This window comes from Ranitomeya variabilis, chromosome 5, assembly GCF_051348905.1.
Source record: "Ranitomeya variabilis isolate aRanVar5 chromosome 5, aRanVar5.hap1, whole genome shotgun sequence".
NCBI classification, from domain to species: domain Eukaryota; kingdom Metazoa; phylum Chordata; class Amphibia; order Anura; family Dendrobatidae; genus Ranitomeya; species Ranitomeya variabilis.
Window position 1 is genome coordinate 90,246,252 of NC_135236.1, and position 27,164 is coordinate 90,273,415.

The following is a 27,164-nucleotide window of genomic DNA, read 5'->3' on the forward strand; positions in this document are numbered from 1 at the left end:
TTTCAGCACTGTCCCCAAAGGGAGTATTCCCAACGTGCACAAACGCTTCATTCTGCTGATACCCCAATGCTGAGCCGCTGCTGCCATATGTGTCCCTATTACTGCACTTCCTGTGTGGTTCTCTGAGCCTCTAGCTGGTAAAACAAACCTCTAGAATATAGTAATGCCCTGTGAAAGTGCCCTAAAAAACAATGCCCACATTTTGTCCCCTAGAAAGTAATAATGCCCTCTGTGCCCCTTTGACAGTCACAGTAACCTGAGTTCCTCTATAACAATAAGTGTCCATTTTACATTCAATAATATCTCGAGTCTCCCCCTGTACAGCTCCCCTATACACAGTATGATGCTCTCTTTTACGCAGTATAATGCCCCATCACTGTATATATACTGACCCCTTAGTATACTCCAAACTGTTTGATGGCTCCAACACCATATGGTCCAATCACTGTAATCTCCACATTGTATGATGGTCCTCTAGATAGCCTTCATATAGTATAATGCACCAGATAGTTCTCAATATAGTATAATACACTCTCCATAGGCCTCTTTATAGTATAATGCACTCCCCATAGGCCTCCATATAGTATAATGCACTCCCCATAGGCAGACTCTATATTGTATAATGCACCCCCCATAGGCAGAATCTATAGTATAATTCAGCCCCCCATAGGCAGACTCTATAGTATAATGCACTCCCCATAGGCAGACTCTATATTGTATAATGCACCCCCCATAGGCAGAATCTATAGTATAATTCAGCCCCCAAAGGAAGACTCTATACTATAATGCAGTCCCCCATAGGCAGACTCTACATAATATAATGCACCCCCATAGGCAGACTCTGCATAGTATAACACAGCCCCCCATAGTCAGACTCTATATAGTATAATGCATCCCCATAGGCAGACTCTATAGTATAATGCACTCCCTATAGGCAGACTCTACAGTATAATGCAGCGCCCATTAGGCAGACTCTATAGTATAATGCAGCCCCTCAAAGGCAGGTTCTATATAGTATACTGCAGCCACCCATAGGAAGACTCTATATAGTATTGTAAGGGGACACAAAGACTGGTACACACCCCTACCCCTTTACATATGTCCTGTGTTATGGTTCTCAATGGCAAGAGAACATAGCCCAGCATACATAGGAACTAGCTCTTGGAAGGATGGAAACTTAAACTGACCATGAACTAAACCTGCCGCACAACTAACAGTAGCCGGGTAGCGTAGCCTGCGTTTTATCCCTAGACGCCCAGCGCCGGCCGGAGGACTAACTAATCCTGGCAGAGGAAAATATAGTCCTGGCTCACCTCTAGAGAAATTTTCCCGAAAGGCAGACAGAGGCCCCCACATATATTGGCGGTGATTTAAGATGAAAATGACAAACGTAGTATGAAAATAGGTTTAGCAAAATCGAGGTCCGCTTACTAGATAGCAGGAAGACAGAAAGGGTACTTTCATGGTCAGCTGAAAACCCTATCAATACACCATCCTGAAATTACTTTAAGACTCTAGTATTAACTCATAACATCAGAGTGGCAATTTCAGATCACAAGAGCTTTCCAGACACAGAAACGAAACTGCAGCTGTGAACTGGAACAAAATGCAAAAAACAAACAAGGACAAAAGTCCGACTTAGCTGGAAGTTGTCTGGTAGCAGGAACATGCACAGAAAGGCTTCTGATTACAATGAAGACCGGCATGGAAGTGACAGAGGAGCAAGGTTAAATAGCGACTCCCACATCCTGATGGGAACAGGTGAACAGAGGGGATGATGCACACAAGTTAAATTCCACCAGTGGCCACCGGGGGAGCCCAAAATCCAACTTCACAACAGTACCCCCCCCCTCAAGGAGGGGGCACCGAACCCTCACCAGAACCACCAGGGCGATCAGGATGAGCCCTATGAAAGGCACGGACCAGATCGGAGGCATGAACATCAGAGGCAGTCACCCAAGAATTATCCTCCTGACCGTATCCCTTCCATTTGACCAGATACTGGAGTTTCCGTCTGGAAACACGGGAGTCCAAGATTTTTTCCACAACGTACTCCAACTCGCCCTCAACCAACACCGGAGCAGGAGGCTCAACGGAAGGCACAACCGGTACCTCATACCTGCGCAACAATGACCGATGAAAAACATTATGAATAGAAAAAGATGCAGGGAGGTCCAAACGGAAGGACACAGGGTTAAGAATCTCCAATATCTTGTACGGGCCGATGAACCGAGGCTTAAACTTAGGAGAAGAAACCCTCATAGGGACAAAACGAGAAGACAACCACACCAAGTCCCCGACACAAAGCCGAGGACCAACCCGACGCCGGCGGTTGGCAAAAAGCTGAGTCTTCTCCTGGGACAACTTCAAATTGTCCACCACCTGCCCCCAAATCTGATGCAACCTCTCCACCACAGCATCCACTCCAGGACAATCCGAAGATTCCACCTGACCGGAGGAAAATCGAGGATGAAACCCCGAATTACAGAAAAAAGGAGACACCAAGGTGGCAGAGCTGGCCCGATTATTGAGGGCAAACTCCGCTAAAGGCAAAAAAGCAACCCAATCATCCTGATCTGCAGACACAAAACACCTCAAATATGTCTCCAAAGTCTGATTCGTCCGCTCGGTCTGGCCATTAGTCTGAGGATGGAAAGCAGACGAGAAAGACAAATCTATGCCCATCCTAGCACAGAATGCCCGCCAAAATCTAGACACGAATTGGGTTCCTCTGTCAGAAACGATATTCTCCGGAATACCATGCAAACGAACCACATTTTGAAAAAACAGAGGAACCAACTCGGAAGAAGAAGGCAACTTAGGCAGGGGAACCAAATGGACAATCTTAGAGAAACGGTCACACACCACCCAGATGACAGACATCTTCTGAGAAACAGGAAGATCCGAAATAAAATCCATCGAGATGTGCGTCCAAGGCCTCTTCGGGATAGGCAAGGGCAACAACAATCCACTAGCCCGAGAACAACAAGGCTTGGCCCGAGCACAAACGTCACAAGACTGCACAAAGCCTCGTACATCTCGTGACAGGGAAGGCCACCAGAAGGACCTTGCCACCAAATCCCTGGTACCAAAGATTCTAGGATGACCTGCCAACGCAGAAGAATGAACCTCAGAAATGACTTTACTGGTCCAATCATCAGGAACAAACAGTCTACCAGGTGGGCAACGATCAGGTCTATCCGCCTGAAAATCCTGCAAGGCCCGCCGCAGGTCTGGAGAAACGGCAGACAATATCACTCCATCCTTAAGGATACCTGTAGGTTCAGAATTACCAGGGGAGTCAGGCTCAAAACTCCTAGAAAGGGCATCCGCCTTAACATTCTTAGAACCCGGTAGGTATGACACCACAAAATTAAACCGAGAGAAAAACAACGACCAGCGCGCCTGTCTAGGATTCAGGCGTCTGGCGGACTCAAGATAAATTAAATTTTTGTGGTCGGTCAATACCACCACCTGATGTCTAGCCCCCTCAAGCCAATGACGCCACTCCTCAAAAGCCCACTTCATGGCCAAAAGCTCCCGATTCCCAATATCATAATTCCGCTCGGCGGGCGAAAATTTACGAGAAAAAAAAGCACAAGGTTTCATCACGGAGCAGTCGGAACTTCTTTGCGACAAAACCGCCCCAGCTCCGATTTCAGAAGCGTCGACCTCAACCTGAAAAGGAAGAGCAACATCAGGCTGACGCAACACAGGGGCGGAAGAAAAGCGGCGCTTAAGCTCCCGAAAGGCCTCCACAGCAGCAGGGGACCAATCAGCAACATCAGCACCCTTCTTAGTCAAATCAGTCAATGGTTTAACAACATCAGAAAAACCAGCAATAAATCGACGATAAAAGTTAGCAAAGCCCAAAAATTTCTGAAGACTCTTAAGAGAAGAGGGTTGCGTCCAATCACAAATAGCCCGAACCTTGACAGGATCCATCTCGATGGAAGAGGGGGAAAAAATGTATCCCAAGAAGGAAATCTTTTGAACCCCAAAAACGCACTTAGAACCCTTCACACACAAGGAATTAGACCGCAAAACCTGAAAAACCCTCCTGACCTGCTGGACATGAGAGTCCCAGTCATCCGAAAAAATCAGAATATCATCCAGATACACGATCATAAATTTATCCAAATAATCACGGAAAATGTCATGCATAAAGGACTGAAAGACTGAAGGGGCATTTGAAAGGCCAAAAGGCATCACCAAATACTCAAAGTGGCCCTCGGGCGTATTAAATGCGGTTTTCCACTCATCCCCCTGCTTAATTCGCACCAAATTATACGCCCCACGGAGATCTATCTTAGAGAACCACTTGGCCCCCTTTATGCGAGCAAACAAATCAGTCAGCAGTGGCAACGGATATTGATATTTAACCGTGATTTTATTCAAAAGCCGATAATCAATACACGGCCTCAAAGAGCCATCTTTCTTAGACACAAAGAAAAAACCGGCTCCTAAGGGAGATGACGAAGGACGAATATGTCCCTTTTCCAAGGACTCCTTTATATATTCTCGCATAGCAGCATGTTCAGGCACAGACAGATTAAATAAACGACCCTTAGGGTATTTACTACCCGGAATCAAATCTATGGCACAATCGCACTCCCGGTGCGGAGGTAATGAACCAAGCTTAGGTTCTTCAAAAACGTCACGATAGTCAGACAAGAATTCAGGAATCTCAGAGGGAATAGATGACGAAATGGAAACCAAAGGTACGTCCCCATGCATCCCCTTACATCCCCAGCTTAACACAGACATAGCGTTCCAGTCGAGGACTGGGTTATGAGATTGCAGCCATGGCAATCCAAGCACCAACACATCATGTAGATTATACAGCACAAGAAAGCGAATAATCTCCTGATGATCCGGATTAATTCGCATAGTTACTTGTGTCCAGTATTGTGGTTTATTACTAGCCAATGGGGTGGAGTCAATCCCCTTCAGAGGTATAGGAGTTTCAAGAGGCTCTAAATCATACCCACAGCGTTTGGCAAAGGACCAATCCATAAGACTCAAAGCGGCGCCAGAGTCGACATAGGCATCCGCGGTAATAGATGATAAAGAACAAATCAGGGTCACAGATAGAATAAACTTAGACTGAAAAGTGCCAATTGAAACTGACTTATCAAGCTTCTTAGTACGCTTAGAGCATGCTGATATAACATGAGTTGAATCACCACAATAAAAGCACAACCCATTTTTTCGTCTAAAATTCTGCCGTTCGCTTCTGGACAGAATTCTATCACATTGCATATTCTCTGGCGTCTTCTCAGTAGACACCGCCAAATGGTGCACAGGTTTGCGCTCCCGCAGACGTCTATCGATCTGGATAGCCATTGTCATGGACTCATTCAGACCCGCAGGCACAGGGAACCCCACCATAACATCCTTAACGGCATCAGAGAGACCCTCTCTGAAATTCGCCGCCAGGGCGCACTCATTCCACTGAGTAAGCACAGACCATTTACGGAATTTTTGGCAGTATATTTCAACTTCATCTTGCCCCTGAGATAGGGACATCAAGGCTTTTTCCGCCTGAAGCTCTAAATGAGGTTCCTCATAAAGCAACCCCAAGGCCAGAAAAAACGCATCCACATTGAGCAACGCAGGATCCCCTGGAGCCAATGCAAAAGCCCAATCTTGAGGGTCGCCCCGGAGCAAGGAAATCACAATCCTGACCTGCTGAGCAGGATCTCCAGCAGAGCGAGATTTCAGGGACAAAAACAACTTGCAATTATTTTTGAAATTTTGAAAGCAAGATCTATTCCCCGAGAAAAATTCAGGCAAAGGAATTCTAGGTTCAGATATAGGAACATGAACAACAAAATCTTGTAAATTTTGAACTTTCGTGGTGAGATTATTCAAACCTGCAGCTAAACTCTGAATATCCATTTTAAACAGGTGAACACAGAGCCATTCCAGGATTAGAAGGAGAGAGAGAGAGGAAGGCTGCAATATAGGCAGACTTGCAAGTGATTCAATTGAAAGCACACTCAGAACTGAAGGGAAAAAAAAAAAAAAAAAATTTTTCAGCAGACTTCTTTTTTCTCTCCTTTCTCTGCCAATTAATTTAACCCTTTGTGGGCCGGTCAAACTGTTATGGTTCTCAATGGCAAGAGAACATAGCCCAGCATACATAGGAACTAGCTCTTGGAAGGATGGAAACTTAAACTGACCATGAACTAAACCTGCCGCACAACTAACAGTAGCCGGGTAGCGTAGCCTGCGTTTTATCCCTAGACGCCCAGCGCCGGCCGGAGGACTAACTAATCCTGGCAGAGGAAAATATAGTCCTGGCTCACCTCTAGAGAAATTTCCCCGAAAGGCAGACAGAGGCCCCCACATATATTGGCGGTGATTTAAGATGAAAATGACAAACGTAGTATGAAAATAGGTTTAGCAAAATCGAGGTCCGCTTACTAGATAGCAGGAAGACAGAAAGGGTACTTTCATGGTCAGCTGAAAACCCTATCAATACACCATCCTGAAATTACTTTAAGACTCTAGTATTAACTCATAACATCAGAGTGGCAATTTCAGATCACAAGAGCTTTCCAGACACAGAAACGAAACTGCAGCTGTGAACTGGAACAAAATGCAAAAAACAAACAAGGACAAAAGTCCGACTTAGCTGGAAGTTGTCTGGTAGCAGGAACATGCACAGAAAGGCTTCTGATTACAATGAAGACCGGCATGGAAGTGACAGAGGAGCAAGGTTAAATAGCGACTCCCACATCCTGATGGGAACAGGTGAACAGAGGGGATGATGCACACAAGTTAAATTCCACCAGTGGCCACCGGGGGAGCCCAAAATCCAACTTCACAACAGTCCTGGTTGCTGCACTGTGTAAAGATAATTATAGTGCTTTGGAACAAAGCACTATACTGTTATTCCACCGTGGTAAACTTCTTCTTATTCTTATTATTCAGTCCGCACGTAATGCGGCCCGAACCGCTAAACTCACAGACTCCAGTGAGGTGTCATTTCGAAGCCAGCGTCCCCAAGAGGTGTGCTAAGTATTTTTCGTGCCGATCGGATTTGTAGTTTTTGCGCAATTTGTGTTTGAAAAAAGTCTTTCAATGCGTTTCAATAGAGAAATTTTCCTATACGTTTATAATGGGCTGGTTTCTGAGGCAATTTCTAAAAATAACTGCCACCTGGCCGATTAGCTCATTGATATGCGCAGTCAGACACAGTTACTATGCCAACGCCTATGAAGTCTACATCAGCTCACCAGGTCACAAGTTTTGTCAGATAATATCAGCTCTTAAAGTGACAGTACAGCACAATTCCAAACCACTATCTGTAGTCTTATAATTATTAGACTGTGGCCCGATTCTAACTCATCGGGTATTCTAGAATATGTATGTCCACGTAGTATATTGCACAGCCACACAGTACAAAGCGCAGAGCCACGCAGTACACAGCGCAGAGCCGCGCAGTACACAGCGCAGAGCCGCGCAGTACACAGCGCAGAGCCGCGCAGTATAAAGCGCAGAGCCGCGCAGTACACAGCGCAGAGCCGCGCAGTATAAAGCGCAGAGCCGCGCAGTATAAAGCGCAGAGCCGCGCAGTATAAAGCGCAGAGCCGTGCAGTACACAGCGCAGAGCCGCGCAGTACACAGCGCAGAGCCGCGCAGTACACAGCGCAGAGCCGCGCAGTACACAGCGCAGAGCCGCGCAGTACCCAGCGCAGAGCCATGCAGTACACAGCGCAAAGCCGCGCAGTATAAAGCGCAGAGCCGCGCAGTACACAGCGCAGAGCCGCGCAGTACACAGCGCAGAGCCGCGCAGTACACAGCGCAGAGCCGCGCAGTATAAAGCGGAGAGCCGCGTAGTACACAGTGCAGAGCCGCGCAGTACACAGCACAGAGCCGCGCAGTACACAGCGCAGAGCCACGCAGTACACAGCGCAGAGCCGAGCAGTACACAGCGCAGAGCCGCGCAGTACACAGCGCAGAGCCGCGCAGTACACAGCACAGAGCCGCGTAGTACACAGCGCAGAGCCGAGCAGTACACAGCGCAGAGCCGCGCAGTACACAGCGCAGAGCCGCGCAGTACACAGCACAGAGCCGCGTAGTACACAGCGCAGAGCCGAGCAGTACACAGCGCAGAACCGCGCAGTACACAGCACAGAGCCACGCAGTACACAGCGCAGAGCCGCGCAGTACACAGCGCAGAGCCGCGCAGTATAAAGCGGAGAGCCGCGCAGTACACAGTGCAGAGCCGAGCAGTACACAGCGCAGAGCTGCGCAATACACAGCGCAGAGCCGCGCAGTACACAGCGCAGAGCCGCGCAGTACACAGCGCAGAGCCGCGCAGTACACAGCGCAGAGCCGCGCAGTACACAGCGCAGAGCCGCGCAGTATAAAGCGGAGAGCCACGCAGTACACAGCGCAGAGCCGCGCAGTATAAAGCGGAGAGCCACGCAGTACACAGCGCAGAGCCGCGCAGTACACAGCGCAGAGCCGCGCAGTACACAGCGCAGAGCCGCGCAGTACACAGCGCAGAGCCATGCAGTACACAGCGCAAAGCCGCGCAGTATAAAGCGCAGAGCCGCGCAGTACACAGCGCAGAGCCGCGCAGTACACAGCGCAGAGCCGCGCAGTACACAGCGCAGAGCCGCGCAGTATAAAGCGGAGAGCCGCGTAGTACACAGTGCAGAGCCGCGCAGTACACAGCACAGAGCCGCGCAGTACACAGCGCAGAGCCACGCAGTACACAGCGCAGAGCCGAGCAGTACACAGCGCAGAGCCGCGCAGTACACAGCGCAGAGCCGCGCAGTACACAGCACAGAGCCGCGCAGTATAAAGCGGAGAGCCACGCAGTACACAGCGCAGAGCCGCGCAGTACACAGCGCAGAGCCGCGCAGTACACAGCGCAGAGCCGCGCAGTATAAAGCGGAGAGCCGCGTAGTACACAGTGCAGAGCCGCGCAGTACACAGCACAGAGCCGCGCAGTACACAGCGCAGAGCCACGCAGTACACAGCGCAGAGCCGAGCAGTACACAGCGCAGAGCCGCGCAGTACACAGCGCAGAGCCGCGCAGTACACAGCACAGAGCCGCGTAGTACACAGCGCAGAGCCGAGCAGTACACAGCGCAGAGCCGCGCAGTACACAGCGCAGAGCCGCGCAGTACACAGCACAGAGCCGCGTAGTACACAGCGCAGAGCCGAGCAGTACACAGCGCAGAACCGCGCAGTACACAGCACAGAGCCACGCAGTACACAGCGCAGAGCCGCGCAGTACACAGCGCAGAGCCGCGCAGTATAAAGCGGAGAGCCGCGCAGTACACAGTGCAGAGCCGAGCAGTACACAGCGCAGAGCTGCGCAATACACAGCGCAGAGCCGCGCAGTACACAGCGCAGAGCCGCGCAGTACACAGCGCAGAGCCGCGCAGTACACAGCGCAGAGCCGCGCAGTACACAGCGCAGAGCCGCGCAGTATAAAGCGGAGAGCCACGCAGTACACAGCGCAGAGCCGCGCAGTATAAAGCGGAGAGCCACGCAGTACACAGCGCAGAGCCGCGCAGTACACAGCGCAGAGCCGCGCAGTACACAGCGCAGAGCCGCGCAGTACACAGCGCAGAGCCATGCAGTACACAGCGCAAAGCCGCGCAGTATAAAGCGCAGAGCCGCGCAGTACACAGCGCAGAGCCGCGCAGTACACAGCGCAGAGCCGCGCAGTACACAGCGCAGAGCCGCGCAGTATAAAGCGGAGAGCCGCGTAGTACACAGTGCAGAGCCGCGCAGTACACAGCACAGAGCCGCGCAGTACACAGCGCAGAGCCACGCAGTACACAGCGCAGAGCCGAGCAGTACACAGCGCAGAGCCGCGCAGTACACAGCGCAGAGCCGCGCAGTACACAGCACAGAGCCGCGCAGTATAAAGCGGAGAGCCACGCAGTACACAGCGCAGAGCCGAGCAGTACACAGGGCAGAGCCGCGCAGTACACAGCACAGAGCCGCGCAGTACACAGCGCAGAGCCGCGCAGTACACAGCGGAGAGCCGCGCAGTACACAGCGCAGAGCCGAGCAGTACACAGCGCAGAGCCGCGCAGTACACAGCGCAGAGCCGCGCAGTACACAGCGCAGAGCCGCGCAGTACACAGCGGAGAGCCGCGCAGTACACAGCGCAGAGCCGCGCAGTACAGAGCGCAGAGCCGCGCAGTATAAAGCGCAGAGCCGCGCAGTACACAGCGCAGAGCCGCGCAGTACACAGCGCAGAGCCGCGCAGTACACAGTGCAGAGCCGCGCAGTACACAGCGCAGAGCCGCGCAGTACACAGCGCAGAGCCACCCAGTATACAGCGCAGAGCCGCGCAGTATACAGCGCAGAGCCGCGCAGTACACAGCGTAGAGCCACGCAGTATGCAGCGCAGAGCCGCGCAGTATACAGCGCAGAGCCGCGTAGTATACTGTGCAGAGCCCCGCAGTAAACAGCGCAGAGCCGCGCAGTACACAGCGTAGAGCCACGCAGTATGCAGCGCAGAGCCGCGCAGTATACAGTGCAGAGCCCCGCAGTATACAGCGCAGAGCCGCGCAGTACAAAGCGCAGAGCCGCGCAGTATACAGCGCAGAGCCGCGCAGTATACAGCGCAGAACGCGCAGTACACAGAGCAGAGCCGCGCAGTACACAGCGCAGAGCCGTGCAGTACACAGCGCAGAGCCGCGCAGTACACAGCGCAGAGCCGCGCAGTATAAAGCGGAGAGCCACGCAGTACACAGCGCAGAGCCGAGCAGTACACAGCGCAGAGCCGCGCAGTACACAGCACAGAGCCGCGCAGTACACAGCGCAGAGCCGCGCAGTACACAGCGGAGAGCCGCGCAGTGCACAGCGCAGAGCCGCGTAGTATACAGCGCAGAGCCGCGTAGTATACAGCGCAGAGCCGCGTAGTATACAGCGCAGAGCCACGCAGTATACAGCGCAGAGCCACGCAGTATACAGCACAGAGCCACGTAGTTATACTGCCCAGTCACGTAGTATATTGTCCAGTCACATAGTATACTGCATATCCCTGTTAAAAAAAAAAATGAATTAAAATAAAAAAGTTACATACTCACCTCCTGGAGCGGCCGGTATCTGATGGTTGTTGCACCTCCTAGAGCGGCCGGTACACGATGCTTGTTGCACCTGGAGTGGCCGGTACCCGATGCTTGTTGCGCGCTCCGGTCCCAAGAGTGCATTGCGGTCTCACGAGATGATGACGTAGCGGTGTTGTGAGACAGAAAGACGGAAGTGCCCTTAGACAATTATATAGTAGATTACCCCGCTCACCAAATCGGACCCCGAGGGGCCCGGCTCACCAAATCAGACCCAGAGTGACCCTGCCCCCTAAATCAGTCCCAGAGTGACCCCGCCCACCAAATCGGACCCAGAGTGGCTCCGCCCACCAAATCGGACCCAGAGTGACCCCTTCCACCAAATCAGACCCAGAGTGACCCCTTCCACCAAATCGGACCCAGAGTGACCCCTTCCACCAAATCAGGCCCAGAGTGACCCCGCCCACCAAATCGGACCCAGAGTGACCCCACCCACCAAATCGGACCCTGAGGTGCCCAGCCCACCAAATCAGACCCTGAGGTGCCCAGCCCACCAAATCGGACCGAGTGACCCCACCCACCAAATTGGTCCCTAAGGTGCCCCGCCCGCCAAATCGGACCCAGAGTGGCTCCGCCCACCGAATCGGACCCAGAGTGGCCGCGCCCACAGAATCGGACCAAAAGTGACCCCGCCCACCGAATCGGACCTAGATTTACCCCGCCCACAAAATCAGACCCAGATTGACCCAACCCACCAAATCGGACCGCCTGAGGGGCACCCAAGTGTCAAAGTCTTGCAGGGGCAGCCCGGGCACCATTCCAAAGCACTATCTGTAGTTCCTTCAGGAAATACCCATCTAGTTTCATTTTGCTATTTATATGGTGTCTTATACTGTTATATAAATGTTTAATACTACTAATGTTTTTCCATAATCGTATAGGGATAATGTAGTACCTTAGTTGGGCCACAAGATGGGTACATTATAAATAGTTTATTATAGGAGGAGTTTACTGGGGTGAGGCAGGAAGTTTCTTGGTTACAGAGGGGCTAGGGAGCCCAAACAGCTTGGGTGGGCTTCAGAGCCCAAGCTGCCCAGTAGCTCCGTAACATTATAAGTGAGTAGCCCAGCCATCCAGGGCCCAGGAGGGCCAGAAGTACAGTGTGTGACAGGAGTGTGGAGCAGAAGTGAGTGGAGAGGTCCTATACAGTACGGGGACGCAGGTCGCTCATCATGTGGCAGATCATCGCATGGGCTGATGTCCTCAGATCCGTAGTGAAATAGACGAGGGAACCCAAGCACAGTGAGTCTGGACAGGGAGGACGCTGCATTACCACAAGAGGAGGTACTTCCCAGGCATGTGCTGAGGACTGTAGAAGGAAGTGCAGGGAAACTAGAGAATGACTGTAAGAAACTCTATGCTGATGCTGTATCTGAAAAGGATGTGCTGCGAACCAAGGAAAGTAAAGTTTTATGTTATGAGTTTGAAATGGACTCTGTCTCTTTATATGCAACAATGCCAGCTGCAGAACTTCAGCCAGCCTGATGGGACCCTGATGGTGCAGAAGGTGTGGCACAGAAGGGAATTATATTCATCTGACGGGAGACCAGGGCACGTTAAAGCACATACTCTTAGCCATGACTACGGCCGTGGTGCTACCTCACAGTATAATGCACCTCCCTAAGGCAGACTCTATAGTATAATGCACCCCCATAGGCAGGCTCTATAGTATAAAGCACTCCCCATAGGTACACTCTATAGTACAGGGTGGGTCATTTATACATGGATACACCTAAATAAAATGGGAATGGTTGGTGATATTAACTTCCCGTTTGTGGCACATTAGTTTATGGGGGGAACTTTTCAAGATGGGTGGTGACCATGGCGGCCATTTTGAAGTTGGCCATTTTGGATCCAACTTTATTTTTTCCAATAAGAAGAGGGTCATGTGAAATATCACACTTATTGATAATTTCACAAGAAAAAAATTGGTGTGCTTGGTTTTAATGTAACTTTATTCTTTCATGAGTTATTTACAAGTTTATGACCACTTATAAAATGTGTTCAAAGTGCTACCCATCATGTTGTATTGTCAATGCAACCCTTTTCTCCCACTCTTGACACACTGATAGCAACACCGCAGAAGAAATGTTAGCCCAGGCTTCCAGTATCCGTTGTTTCAGATGCTGGGGTTGTCTGAAGGCAATTGCCTATGCTGTGAAGATACGAGATGTGCAGCATCTGAAACAATGGATACTGGCCTTCGGGGCCCCATAGCGGCTGGGTGGCAGTGCACGGAGATCGATTCTCCCTGCTCTGCCACAGAATGTAACTATCGGTGTGCTGAGCACGCCGAGCAGTTACAGTGGCATAGCTCCAGGTGGGCCCCCTCAGAGCCCCTTCTGCACTTCCGGTAGCTCCCCTACTTGCCATGCTACAGCTGTATAGAGCCATATTACAGCCATCTTCATGAGGTCTAAGATTTACTTTGGTCGACAAAGTAGAAAATAGCTAATTCAGAAAGTGTTATTATACTTACAGTAATGAGGAAGAGGTTGTGGCTGAAATGGGACATCTATGCCTGATAGTTCCAAGGTCACATCATATACATTAATACATTTTATACAAGGGCCATGGGAATTTTTAAGCTACACTTCGGCAGAATGTTGATTTTTCATTGCACAATACTGTGTTTTCAGGCACGTCACAAGGAGAGACAAGAGTGGGCTGCAGTGAAGATTCTTGAAATTTCATGTGAAGAAGCCTTGGAGGATCATGTTTCTGAGATTAATATTTTGGGGCAATGCCAGCATCTCAACATCCTTAGACTACTAGAGGCAATTTTTTGGGATCAGCAACTCTGGGTAAGATCCTGATAAATTCACACCTTTGTTTTTTTCAAATTCATTATTAGGTACAGAACTCACAAAATGTTGGGTAGAAAGGATGCCGTACATATATGACTGGTAACTGTCTCTCTCTTTCTCAGATCGTAGTGGAGTTCTGTGCCGGAGGAGCTCTTGATGGAGTTATGCATGGTCAGTAAAAAGTACCAACCTTATACAGTACATGTGTAGGATGCTAGCAGGTGCGTAGGATGCAGTGACAGACAGGAGGCAGAGCAAGGGTTAAAAGGTTCTTTATATATAAAATTGATGGCATAAGCATGGGGTAACGGTTATGAATTTGCGGATGGGGAAAGACAAATACAGAAGATAATAGCAGGTTGACTTATCAGTCTCTGTGCGGTGGAGGAAGGTCATTGGAAGATCCCTCGGCGGCGCCACAGGCGGCGCAAGATGTCTCCGATCCAGTCCCGCAGATGGGCGATGCACTTTCTCCTTGCGATGACGAATCCTCCGGGTTCTTCGGCACGTGATCTCCGGATCCGTGCACACGGTGGGGTAGAGATAATGGTAAGCGGCGCAGTGGAAGAAGCAAAAAGTTCAGTAGGCAAGGCCGCAGTAGAAGAAAACAGTCCAGCGGACACAGCCACAGGCACGGGCCGGTCCTTAGCGGGCAACGCAAGGATGGGATTAAGCGGTGCCTCCGCCGTGGTGAGCCAAGGTATGAACTCTATCCTGGTTGCTACCTGCTGCGGATGTCTCTCTGGGCTGAGGGTAGTATGTGTCGGCAGTATCGCTAGCCGGGGATATAGGCACAGCTAGCTGGCGTGGGTCCGTCGAGAGGGAGTCAACCGTTTCACCACTCACAAGCTTGTTTCCCTCCAAGTGTCCCGTCTTCCCGCTCAGACTGCTATTTATGTCAGACCCGCCTCCATCAGTCAGATGTCCTGAACTGCTCCAGTCAGAAATCTCTTCTCCCTGAAACAATGACAGCCCCAACAGTTCCATCCCAGACACACAAGAGAGACCGTTAGCTTGGCTCTCCTCCCTACACATGTACTGTATGTCAAAACACACTTGTTACATGGAAGGCTATTGCAAATGTCTGATTTATATATTATCCCCTTCCCTGTGCAGAGCTGGGACACGGCCTAACTGAGGGCCAGATTCAGGTGGTCTGTTACCAAACGCTCCTTGGTCTTCAGCATTTACACTCAAATAAAATCATCCATAGAGACTTGAAGGCTGGGAACATCCTGCTCACACAACACGGAGACATCCGTCTGGGTAAGAGTTGTTCTGTATCTCCCCATAAGGCTCCAAAATAGCTATATTTATGAGGCAATTATTCAATATGTACATAAAAATAGAAATATAATGTATTGCAATAAGGAAAACTAAAAAGTTTACAAGTATATCACCATATTATAGGTTCATGCTGTACAAGTCTGTAACACAGTACCCATGGGGCCATATTCCGACACATGCCTTATTATGGATGTATTCTTCTTCAGAAACTTTTTCTACTGTGGGCACGATGACTCACTGTGAAACCATAGGGTGACACTCAGAATACTTATGTGCCTTTCCTAATAATGCTAGAAGAAAGGAAAAGTGCTCACAGGGTAGCAAGATCTGTACAGGGGATGTATGCCCTCATCAGCACTAAGCGCGCTCACCTTAGAATGTTGTGTACAGGAGAGAACACCTTGTAGGAGTATAGTTCAATCCCAGCCACTGCCGATACCAAGTAGGCAACTGCTGCTTCTATCATAAATGCAGAAAGAAATCCAGGAAAAAGCAGGATTTTAAGGCTACGCTTCTGGTAATAGGTGATCCAGTGATCAGTAATGTAAGAATAAATACTTATTGACTAGGGGGTGGTGCTAATGTGACCGCCCCAGCTGTAAACTACTGGGGAATGAGTGAAAAGCAGAAAGCACAGACTCTGTGACGTCGCCGCTAGTTACTGAGCTTGTGCCCGCAGCGTCTCATTCATTCCCCAGTAGTTTACAGCCGGGGCTGTCGCATTAGCACCACTCCCGATTGTAAACGGTACATTCCCCAGACATGGATTACGGCGTGGGACTGACTGTACACAGGACAGGTATGGGTATATTGTTGGTTTTTTATTTTTACTTTCTTTTACAGGAGATTGAGGGCTTTGCTTGGATTGGCAGACTAATAAAGATGGCAAAACTGTGTTTATTGTTTTATTTCATTAAAAGACTTACACATTTACTGTGTGGTGTTTTTTGAACCCTTTAACAACTATAGGATTAGTAATGGAGAGATGTTTATTGACACCTCTCCATTACTAAGCCAGCTTAATGTCACCTTATAATATGAAGGTGACATTAGACCCTCATTACCCCACTTGCTACCAAAACCGGGCAAGTGGGAAGAACCGGGCAAAGCTCCAGAATTGGCGCATCTAATAGGTGCGCCTTTTCTGGGCAGCTGCGGGCTGCTGTTTTAGGCTGGGGGGCCCATATCCATGGCCCCTTACCGGGCTGAGAAGAGCAGCCCGCACTGTTGTGATCTGGTGACCTAGGAGCCGCATGGACTTTCTCTGGAAAGGTGGAACCTATACTGACCGCAATCCCTAAACTGACACCGCAACTAGAAGTAGCCGTGGGGTGTACCTAACTCTCCCTAGACACCTCGACACAGCCGGAGGACTAAATACCCCTATAGATGGAAATGGGAATTCTATCTTGCCTCATAGCAGTACCCCAAAGGATAGGCAGCCCCCCACAAATATTGACTGTGAGTAAGAGGAAAGACATACACAGGCAGAAGAACAGGATTAGCAAAAGAGGCCACTCTAGCTAAAATAGAAAAGGATAGGACAGAATACTAAGCGGTCAGTATTAAAATCCTAAAAATATCCACAGCAGATAATACAAAACTTCCACCATCTAACTAAAGACAATGGAATGTATATCTGCATCTCCAGAGAATCCAACTAGACTGAAAAAATCCAAACACAGTGAAAGCTGGACTAAGAAAAACAATAAATAGCACTGAATTGTAAAGCACCAGACACTTATCTTTGCTGAATTTTGGCAGCAGGGCAGAAGGAACCAGACAGAGATGCAAAACATCCAAGAACAATGGACAACTGGCAATGACTAATGAATCCTGCAGACCTAAATAGCCCAGTCAGAGCTGCAATCAGCAGAGACACCTGCCCAGGATTGCAACTCAGGGACAGCTGCATTACCACCAACAACCACCGGAGGGAACCCAAGAGCAGAATTCACAACAGTACCCCCCCCCCTTGAGGAGGGGGCACCAAACCCTCACCAGAGCCCCCAGGTCGATCAGGCCGTGACAGATGAAAGGCACGGACCAAATCAGCAGCATGGACATCAGAGGCAAAAACCCAAGAATTATCCTCCTGGCCATAACCCTTCCATTTGACAAGGTACTGAAGCCTTCTCCTCGAAAAGCGAGAATCCAAACTCTTCTCAACCACATACTCCAACTCCTCATCAACCAACACAGGGGCCGGAGGATCAACAGAGGGAACAACGGGCACCACATATTTCCGCAATAAAGATCTATGGAAGACATTATGGATAGCAAACGAGGCCGGAAGGGCCAATCGAAAAGACACCGGATTAATAATCTCAGAAATCCTATAAGGACCAATAAACCGGGGCTTAAACTTAGGGGGAGAAGCCTTCATAGGAACATGACGGGAAGACAACCAGACCAGATCCCCAACCCGAAGCCGGGAACCAACACGCCGACGACGGTTAGCAAAACGTTGAGCGTCCTCCTGAGACAACACCAAATTGTCCACCACATGAGCCCAAATCTGCTGCAACCTATCCACCACAGAATCCACACCGGGACAGTCAGAAGGCTCAACCTGCCCTAAAGAAAAACGAGGATGAAAAACAAAATTACAAAAGAAGGGCGAAACCAAAGTAGCCGAACTAGCCCGATTATTAAGGGCAAACTCGGCCAATGGCAAAAAAGCCACCCAATCATCCTGATCAGCAGACACAAAGCATCTCAAATAAGTTTCCAAAGTCTGATTAGTTCGCTCGGTCTGGCCATTTGTCTGAGGATGGAATGCGGAAGAAAAAGACAAGTCAATGCCCAGCCTAGCACAAAAGGCCCGCCAAAACCTAGAAACAAACTGGGAACCTCTGTCGGACACAATATTCTCCGGAATACCATGCAAACGAACCACATGCTGAAAAAACAACGGAACCAAATCAGAAGAGGAAGGCAAAGGCACCAAATGAACCATCTTAGAGAACCGGTCACAAACAACCCAGATAACCGACATCCTCTGAGAAACTGGAAGATCAGAAATAAAATCCATAGAAATGTGCATCCAGGGCCTCTCAGGGACCGGCAAAGGCAAAAGCAACCCACTAGCACGGGAACAACAAGGCTTGGCCCGTGCACAAGTCCCACAGGACTGCACAAAAGAACGCACATCACGTGACAAGGAAGGCCACCAAAAGGACCTACCAACCAAATCTCTGGTACCAAAAATACCAGGATGGCCAGTCAACACAGAACAATGAACCTCAGAAATCACTCTTCTAGTCCATCTATCAGGAACAAACAATTTCCCCACTGGACAGCGGTCAGGTTTGTCAGCCTGAAATTCCTGAAGAACCCGTCGTAAATCAGGAGAAATGGCAGAAAGGACCACCCCCTCCTTCAGAATACCGACCGGTTCAAGGACCCCAGGAGAATCAGGCAAAAAACTCCTAGAGAGGGCATCAGCCTTGACATTCTTAGAACCCGGAAGATATGAAACCACGAAATCAAAACGGGAAAAAACAAGGACCATCGAGCCTGTCTAGGATTCAGCCGTCTGGCAGACTCGAGGTAAATCAGATTTTTATGATCGGTCAAGACCACAAGACGGTGCTTAGCTCCCTCAAGCCACTGTCGCCACTCCTCAAACACCCACTTCATAGCCAACAACTCCCGATTGCCGACATCATAATTGCGTTCAGCAGGCAAAAATTTACGGGAAAAGAAGGCACACGGTTTCATCAAGGAACCAACAGGATCCCTCTGAGACAAAACGGCCCCTGCCCCAATCTCAGAAGCATCAACCTCAACCTGAAACGGAAGAGAATCATCCGGTTGACACAACACAGGGGCAGAAGTAAATCGGTGTTTAAGCTCCTGAAAGGCAGAGACAGCCGCGGAGGACCAATTCGTCACATCAGCGCCTTTCTTCGTCAAATCGGTCAAGGGTTTAACCACACTGGAGAAGTTAGCAATGAAACGGCGATAAAAATTAGCAAAGCCCAAAAATTTCTGAAGGCTCTTCACGGATGTGGGTTGAATCCAATCATGAATGGCCTGAACCTTAACCGGATCCATCTCCATAGATGAGGGAGAAAAAATGAAGCACAAAAAAGAAACCTTCTGCACTACAAAGAGACACTTAGACCCCTTCACGAACAAAGCATTATCACGAAGGATCTGAAATACCATCCTGACCTGTTCCACATGAGACTCCCAATCATCGGAAAAAATCAAAATGTCATCCAAATATACAATCATGAATTTATCAAGATAAGTCCGAAAGATATCATGCATGAAGGACTGAAAAACAGATGGAGCATTAGAGAGCCCGAATGGCATCACAAGGTATTCAAAATGGCCCTCGGGCGTATTAAACGCAGTTTTCCATTCATCACCCTGTTTAATACGAACAAGATTATATGCCCCCCGAAGGTCAATCTTCGTAAACCAACTAGCCCCCTTAATCCTAGCAAACAAATCGGAAAGCAGAGGTAAAGGGTATTGAAACTTGACCGTGATCTTATTCAAGAGGCGATAATCAATACAGGGTCTCAAGGAGCCATCCTTCTTAGCAAAAAAAATCCCGCTCCCAACGGTGAAGAAGATGGCCGAATATGCCCTTTCTCCAAAGACTCCTTAACATAACTCCGCATGGCGGTGTGTTCAGGCACAGACAGGTTGAAAAGTCGGCCCTTAGGAAACTTACAGCCAGGAATCAAGTCAATAGCACAATCACAGTCCCTATGCGGTGGAAGGGAACTGGACTTGGGCTCATCGAATACATCCTGAAAATCAGACAAAAACTGTGGAATTTCAGAAGAGGAAGAAGAGGAGATTGACATCAAAGGAACATCATTATGAACCCCCTGGCAAGCCCAACTAGTTACAGACATAGACTTCCAATCCAACACGGGATTATGTACCTGCAACCATGGAAAACCCAGCACGATAGCATCATGCAAATTATGCAACACCAGAAAACGACAATCTTCCTGATGGGCTGGCGCCATGCACATGGTCACCTGTGTCCAAAACTGGGGCTTATTTTTAGCCAAAGGTGTAGCATCAATGCCCCTTAAAGGAATAGGGTTCTGCAAGGACTGCAAGGGGAAACCACAATGCCTGACAAACTCAAAGTCCATTAAATTCAAGGCTGCGCCTGAATCCACAAACGCCATGACAGAAAATGATGACAATAAGCAGATCAAGGTCACAGATAACAGAAATTTAGGTTGTACAGTACTGATGGTAAATGACCCAGCGATCCTCTTTGTACGCTTAGGGCAGACTGAAATGACATGAGAAGCATCTCCACAATAAAAACACAACCTATTCTGACGTCTGAATCCTTGTCGTTCCAATTTAGACAGAATCCTATCACACTGCATTGGCTCAGGCATCTACTCTGAGGACAACGCCACAGTGCGCACAGTTCTGCGCTCTCGCAAGCGCCGATCATTCTGAATGGCCAGAGACATAGACTCACTCAGATCGACAGGCGTAGGAAACCCCACCATAACATCTTTAACGGATTCAGAAAGACCCTTTCTGAAAATTGCCGCCAAAGCATCATCATTCCATTTAGTCAGCACAGACCATTTTCTAAATTTCTGACAATACAGTTCTGCCGCTTCTTGACCCTGAGACAAGGCCAACAAGGTCTTCTCAGCTTGATCCACAGAATTTGGTTCATCATATAATAATCCTAAAGCTTGAAAAAAGGCGTCTACATTAAGCAAGGCCGGATTCCCAGATTCCAGGGAAAATGCCCAATCCTGAGGATCGCCACGCAGCAGGGAGATGACAATTTTAACCTGCTGAATGGAATCACCAGAGGATCGAGGTTTCAGAGCAAAAAACAGTTTACAGTTGTTTTTAAAACTCAAAAATTTGGATCTGTCCCCAAAAACAAATCAGGAGTAGGAATCTTAGGCTCTAAAACCGGAGTCTGAACAATATAATCCGAAATACCCTGTACCCTAGCAGCAAGCTGGTCCACACGAGAAGCCAATCCCTGAATATCCATGCTAGCACCCAACTCCTCAGCCACCCAGGGAAAAAGAGGGAGGAACAGGCAAAACAGACTACAGAAAAAAAAATGGCTCAACACCTTTCTTCCCTTCTTCTGAGATGCATTTAACTCTTTGTAGGCCAGTTGTACTGTTGTGATCTGGTGACCTTGGAGCCGCATGGACTTTCTCTGGAAAGGTGGAACCTATACTGACCACAATCCCTAAACTGACACCGCAACTAGAAGCAGCCGTGGGGTGTACCTAACTCTCCCTAGACACCTCGACACAGCCGGAGGACTAAATACCCCTATAGATGGAAATGGGAATTCTATCTTGCCTCAGAGCAGTACCCCAAAGGATAGGCAGCCCCCCACAAATATTGACTGTGAGTAAGAGGAAAGACATACACAGGCAGAAGAACAGAATTAGCAAAAGAGGCCACTCTAGCTAAAATAGAAAAGGATAGGACAGAATACTAAGCGGTCAGTATTAAAATCCTAAAAATATCCACAGCAGATAATACAAAACTTCCACCATCTAACTAAAGACAATGGAATGTATATCTGCATCTCCAGAGAATCCAACTAGACTGAAAAAATCCAAACACAGTCAAAGCTGGACTAAGAAAAACAATAAATAGCACTGAATTGTAAAGCACACCGCATGTGTGCTGCAGAAACAAACCAGACACTTATCTTTGCTGAATTTGGCAGCAGGGCAGAAGGAACCAGACAGAGATGCAAAACCTCCAAGAACAATGGACAACTGGCAATGTCTAATGAATCCTGCAGACCTAAATAGCCCAGTCAGAGCTGCAATCAGCAGAGACACCTGCCCAGGATTGCAACTCAGGGACAGCTGCATTACCACCAACAACCACAGGAGGGAACCCAAGAGCAGAATTCGCAACACCACACCTGTGAGTTTTGCCAGGTTCGTTGAAAAACATAGGGGGACTCCACGGATTTTTGTTTCATTCATCCTCCCCTGTTCACGCTGCTCACCAGCAGAGCAAGGGGGAAGGGATGACAGCCGGCTTCAGCACCACACACAGAGGAACAGCGCTTACTGTAGCACTGCTTTCCTGGTGGCCGTCTGTGCACACGGAGGACAGTGTACACTGTTCTCCGTGTGCACGTGTGTGGAAAGTTTTGCGGCCCGTGTGTCCGGGTAAAAACTGACGTCTGCAAGTTTTGCACACGGACACACGGTCTGTCAGAACATGCTGAAATGTGGGTCTATGTGTGTCATGTGGGTCTATGTGTGTCAGTGTCTCCGGTACATGAGAAAACTGTCACTACACTTACCGGAGACACTGATGTGTGAAAGAGGCCTTAGTAAGTAAAGGAATCTCTAAATTTACAAGAATACTTGTCGCAGAGATTTTCCTATATACTGTATATTTAGTCATTAATTTTCCTTTCAATGTATTATTTGCATTTTTACATTTAAATAGATCTTCATATATTTAATACAAAAAAAACACTCTCATATTTTCCGACTGCATAACAGGTCCAACGTCTTAATCCTCTTACCACACCCCCCAATTCTATATACACTATGTTCCAAATTATTATGCAAATTACATTTTTCTCGGATTTTCCTAAATGGTCGGTGCAAATGACAGTCAGTCTAATAAAAGTCATCACCCGTTAGATTATACATCGAATTTTATTAAAGAAACCTCCCAATGATAATAGTATAATCTCCAAAATGAATAAAAACTCAAAATGCACTGTTCCAACTTATTAGGCACAGTAGTATTTCTAAACATTTGATATGTTTTAAAGAACTGAAAATGCTCATTTGTGGAATTTGCAGCATTAGGAGGTCACATTCACTGAACAAAAAAGCTATTTAACTCCAAAACATCCCAACAAGCCAAGTTACATGTTAACATAGGAACCCTTCTTTGATGTCACCTTCACAATTCTTGCATCCATTGAACTTGTGAGTTTTTGGAGAGTTTCTGCTTGTATTTCTTTGCATGAAGTCAGAATCTCCTCCCAGAGCTGCTGTTTTGGTGTGAACTGCCTCCCACCCTCCTAAATCTTTTGCTTGATGATACTCCAAAGGTTCTCTATGGGGTTGTGGTCAGGGGAAGATGGTGGCCACACCATGAGTTTATCTCCTTTTATGCCCATAGCAGCCAATTACTCAGAGGTATTCATTGTCATGCATGAAGATGATTTTGTTCCTGAAGGCACGTTTCTGCTTTTTAGACCATGGAAGAATGTTGTCAGTCAGAAACTCTATTTACTTTGCTGAGGTCATGTTCACACCTTCAGGAACCTTAAAGGGCCCTACCAGCTGGTTCCCCATGATTCCAGCCCAAAATATGACTCCTCCACCTCCTTGCTGACGTCGCAGCCTTGTTGGGACATGGTGGCCATCCACCAACCATCTACTACTCCATCCATCTGGACCATCCAGGGTTGCTCGACACTCATCAGTAAACAAGACTGTTTGAAAATTAGTCTTCAGGTATGTTTGGGCCCCCACTGCAACAGTTTCTGCATGTGAACACTGTTTAGGAGTGGCCGAATAGTAGGTTTATGCACCACAGCAAGCCTATGAAGGATCCTACACCTTGAGGTTCGAGGGACTCCAGATGTACCAGCAGCTTCAAATAACTGTTTGCTGCTTTGTAATGGTATTTTGGCAGCTGCTCTCTTAATCCAATGAATTTGTCTGGCAGAAAACTTCCTCATTATGCCTTTATTTGCATGAACTCTGTCTGTGCTCTGCTTCAGTCACAAATCTCATCAGAGTATGATGATCACTCTTAAGTTTTCATGAAATATCTATTTTTTTCATACCTTGTCCAAGGCATTGCACTATTTAACGCTTTTCAGCAGCAGAGAGATCCTTTTTATTTCCCATATTGATTGAAACCTGTGACCTGCATAATAATGTGGAACATCATTTTTGAGTAGTTTTCCTTTAATTAGAATCACCTGGAAAACTAATTATCACGTGTTTAAGATTGATTTCAGTGATTCATTGAGCTCTGAGACACAATACCATCCACGAGTTTATTTGAAAAACAAAACAATTAAATCTTTATGACACTTAAATCCAATTTGCATAATAATTTGGAACACAGTGTATATTTACATATCTACATGTTTTATTAATGGGTTTTGTCTAAATTTGTTACTACTAATTTATTTATTAATGAATATGGACCCTCCCAGTGGGGGCATCTTTCAGTTGGAGCCCTTTTTACTTATTTAAATGACTGTTGTAATTCCATATAATGTAGTTTTCCTGATAAATGGGTCAGTCCAAGACAGAAGCACTTCGAATTGTATATGTCAATAAATATTTCTTCTTATCTCAGTGATCACTGGATCATCTATTACCAGCAGTCTGGAACCTAATTTAAATGTTTTATATATTGTATATATCCTTATACGCTATCCTTATACCACTTTTGTAATTTTCTTTATTACAACACCCTACACTTATTTTTACTGTACTTCCTGTGACATTTCGTTTGGGAGGAGTCTCAAACGTGATGTCACAGGAAGTTGGGGCTGCACTCACTTCCCGCAGTGCCCATCGCCCCTCCTAGAACAGAATGTCACAAGGGGCAGCATTGCAGTTACTAACTAGTTTCTTGCATCACTGCCGATGTCCTGGATCCTGGGTGATGGATGCTGTGGGAGATGTAAGTGTACAAAAGCAGAGCTTTTATCTTCTTGTGTACTGACATAAATGTTGAGTATACTTGTATTGAACTTAATGTGTCCTGTCTCTGTCAGCGGATTTTGGTGTCTCAGCGGTGAACAACCAGACCCTACAACGTCGAAGTTCTTTTATCGGAACTCCTTACTGGTAGGAGAATTTTCTTATTTCTTCACATAAAATTCTCAGGATTGAAATTGCATCACCAAGGTGGAAAAGTCATGGACTGATGGAAATCACAGGATCAATAAAAATGTTACTAATATGCAAATGTTGAAAAAAGGGAAACTAAGTTTTCAAAACATGTCAATTTATTCAGTATGGAGTATGAGCGCCAATTGCAGAAATCCCCTCACTTACATTGCGGAAAAAGAGTATTTAGTGAGCCACTAATTGTGCATGTTCTCCCACTTAAAAAGATGAGAGAGGCCTGTAATTTACATAATAGGTAGGCTACAACTATGAGAGTCAAAATGAGAAACAAATCCAGAAAATCACATTGTCTGTTTTTTTATCATTTTATTTGCATTTTATGGTGGAAAATAAGTATTTGGTCATTGACAAAAGTTCATCTCCATATTTAGTTATATATCATTTGTTGGCAATGACAGAGGTCAAACATTTTCTGTAAGTCTTCACAAGGTTGGCACACACTGTTGGTGGTATGTTGGCCCATTCCTCCATGCAAATCTCCTCTAGAGCAGTGATGTTTTGGGCCTGTCGCTGGGCAACACGGACTTTCAACTCCCTCCAAAGGTTTTCTATGGGGTTGAGATCTGGAGAATGGCTAGGCCATTCCAGGACCTCCATGAAGCCACTCCTTCTTTGCCCTGGCAGTGTGCTTGGGATCATTATCATGCTGAAAGACCCATCCACATTTCATCTTCAATGCCCTTGCTGATGGAAAGAGGTTTGCACTCAAAATCTCATGATACATGGCCCCATTCATTCCTTCATGTTCACGGATCAGTCGTCCTTGTCCCTTTGCAGAGAAACAGCCCCAAAGCATGATGTTGCCACTCCCATGCTTCACAGTAGGTATGGTGTTCTTTGGATGCAACTCAGAATTCTGTCTTCTCCAAGCACGACGAGTTTTGTTTCTACGAAACAGTTGTACTTTAGTTTCATCAGACCACATGACATTCTCCCAATACTCTTCTGGATAATCCAAATGCTCTCTAGCAAACTTCAGACGGGCCCGGACATGTACTGGCTTAAGCAGGGGGACACATCCGGCACTGGAACTAACCATTGCATATTAGGAACAAGTCCTTCCATTTTAGAGATGCTGTTACCCAGTCATCTAGTCATCACAAGAGGATGGCTGCAGGACTAGATCCTGATACGTGGTCATTTTCCTACATCCAACACATCCAAAATGACAATTCACTTTCTGCCCAATGTATCCCACCTGTTGACCGATGCCACTGTCACTAGATGATAATTGATATGGATGATTGATGTGATTCAAGTGGATTTTAAAGTTTTCCTTACTTACAACATACTTTTTTTTCTGAATTCTGGTAGGATGGCCCCCGAAGTTGTAATGTGTGAGACTTGCAAAGATGCTCCATATGACTACAAGGCTGACGTCTGGTCTCTTGGCGTTACTCTCATTGAGCTGGCCGAAACTCAGCCTCCAAATCACGAAATGAATCCCACTCGTGTCCTGCTCAAGATCCTCAAGTCTGAGCCACCGAATCTAAAGTATCAGAAGTTGTGGTAAGCACATTTTTTGCAAATCTGTTTAGTATGCAGCTGAATATGAACAACTCTTCATGTTCATTCAAAGAAAATTCCATCAAACTTGGGCAAACAGCTCCTTATATTAATAGTCAATTGATATTGAGTTGTCCTTGTTTTATTCCCTAAATAGGTCTCAAGACTTTAAAGACTTTCTAAATAAGTGTTTACAAAGGAATCCCCAAGAACGATCTTCAATCAGTGAGCTTATTGAGGTTAGTTACAGTAAAGACATTGAAAACGCCTCAAGGGTAGACACAAGACAGCCTAACGTAATAACAAATCATAATGCTTCAGTCTCCTGCTTATCTTTTTTTTATTCAGCACTCCTTTGTGTCCAAGGGTATTGATAATGCTCCATTAAGAGAACTAGTAGCTGAAGTTTTAGCAGAAATTACAGAAGAAGAAGATGGAAGTTTGAAAGATTGTGACTTGGTGGTAAGAAGAAACTTTTGCCCTTTTTTTTATCCTTAAAAAAGTGGAACCATGAGATGCCATATCATATTACGGTATATAACATGCCAAAGCTG

General features: G+C 47.4%; 1 protein-coding gene across 1 annotated transcript in view; it reads left to right on the forward strand.

The window, feature by feature from the left end:
- Window positions 1-27,164, forward strand: part of LOC143775078 (uncharacterized) — a 106,039-nt gene that overhangs the window by 35,979 nt on the left and 42,896 nt on the right. The window contains exons 2-8 of the mRNA XM_077262912.1: window positions 13,751-13,915; window positions 14,041-14,089; window positions 15,035-15,184; window positions 24,969-25,041; window positions 26,419-26,613; window positions 26,768-26,849; window positions 26,959-27,072. Coding sequence (XP_077119027.1) covers window positions 13,751-13,915; window positions 14,041-14,089; window positions 15,035-15,184; window positions 24,969-25,041; window positions 26,419-26,613; window positions 26,768-26,849; window positions 26,959-27,072 — 828 coding nt within the window. The remainder of the gene's footprint in view (window positions 1-13,750; window positions 13,916-14,040; window positions 14,090-15,034; window positions 15,185-24,968; window positions 25,042-26,418; window positions 26,614-26,767; window positions 26,850-26,958; window positions 27,073-27,164) is intronic.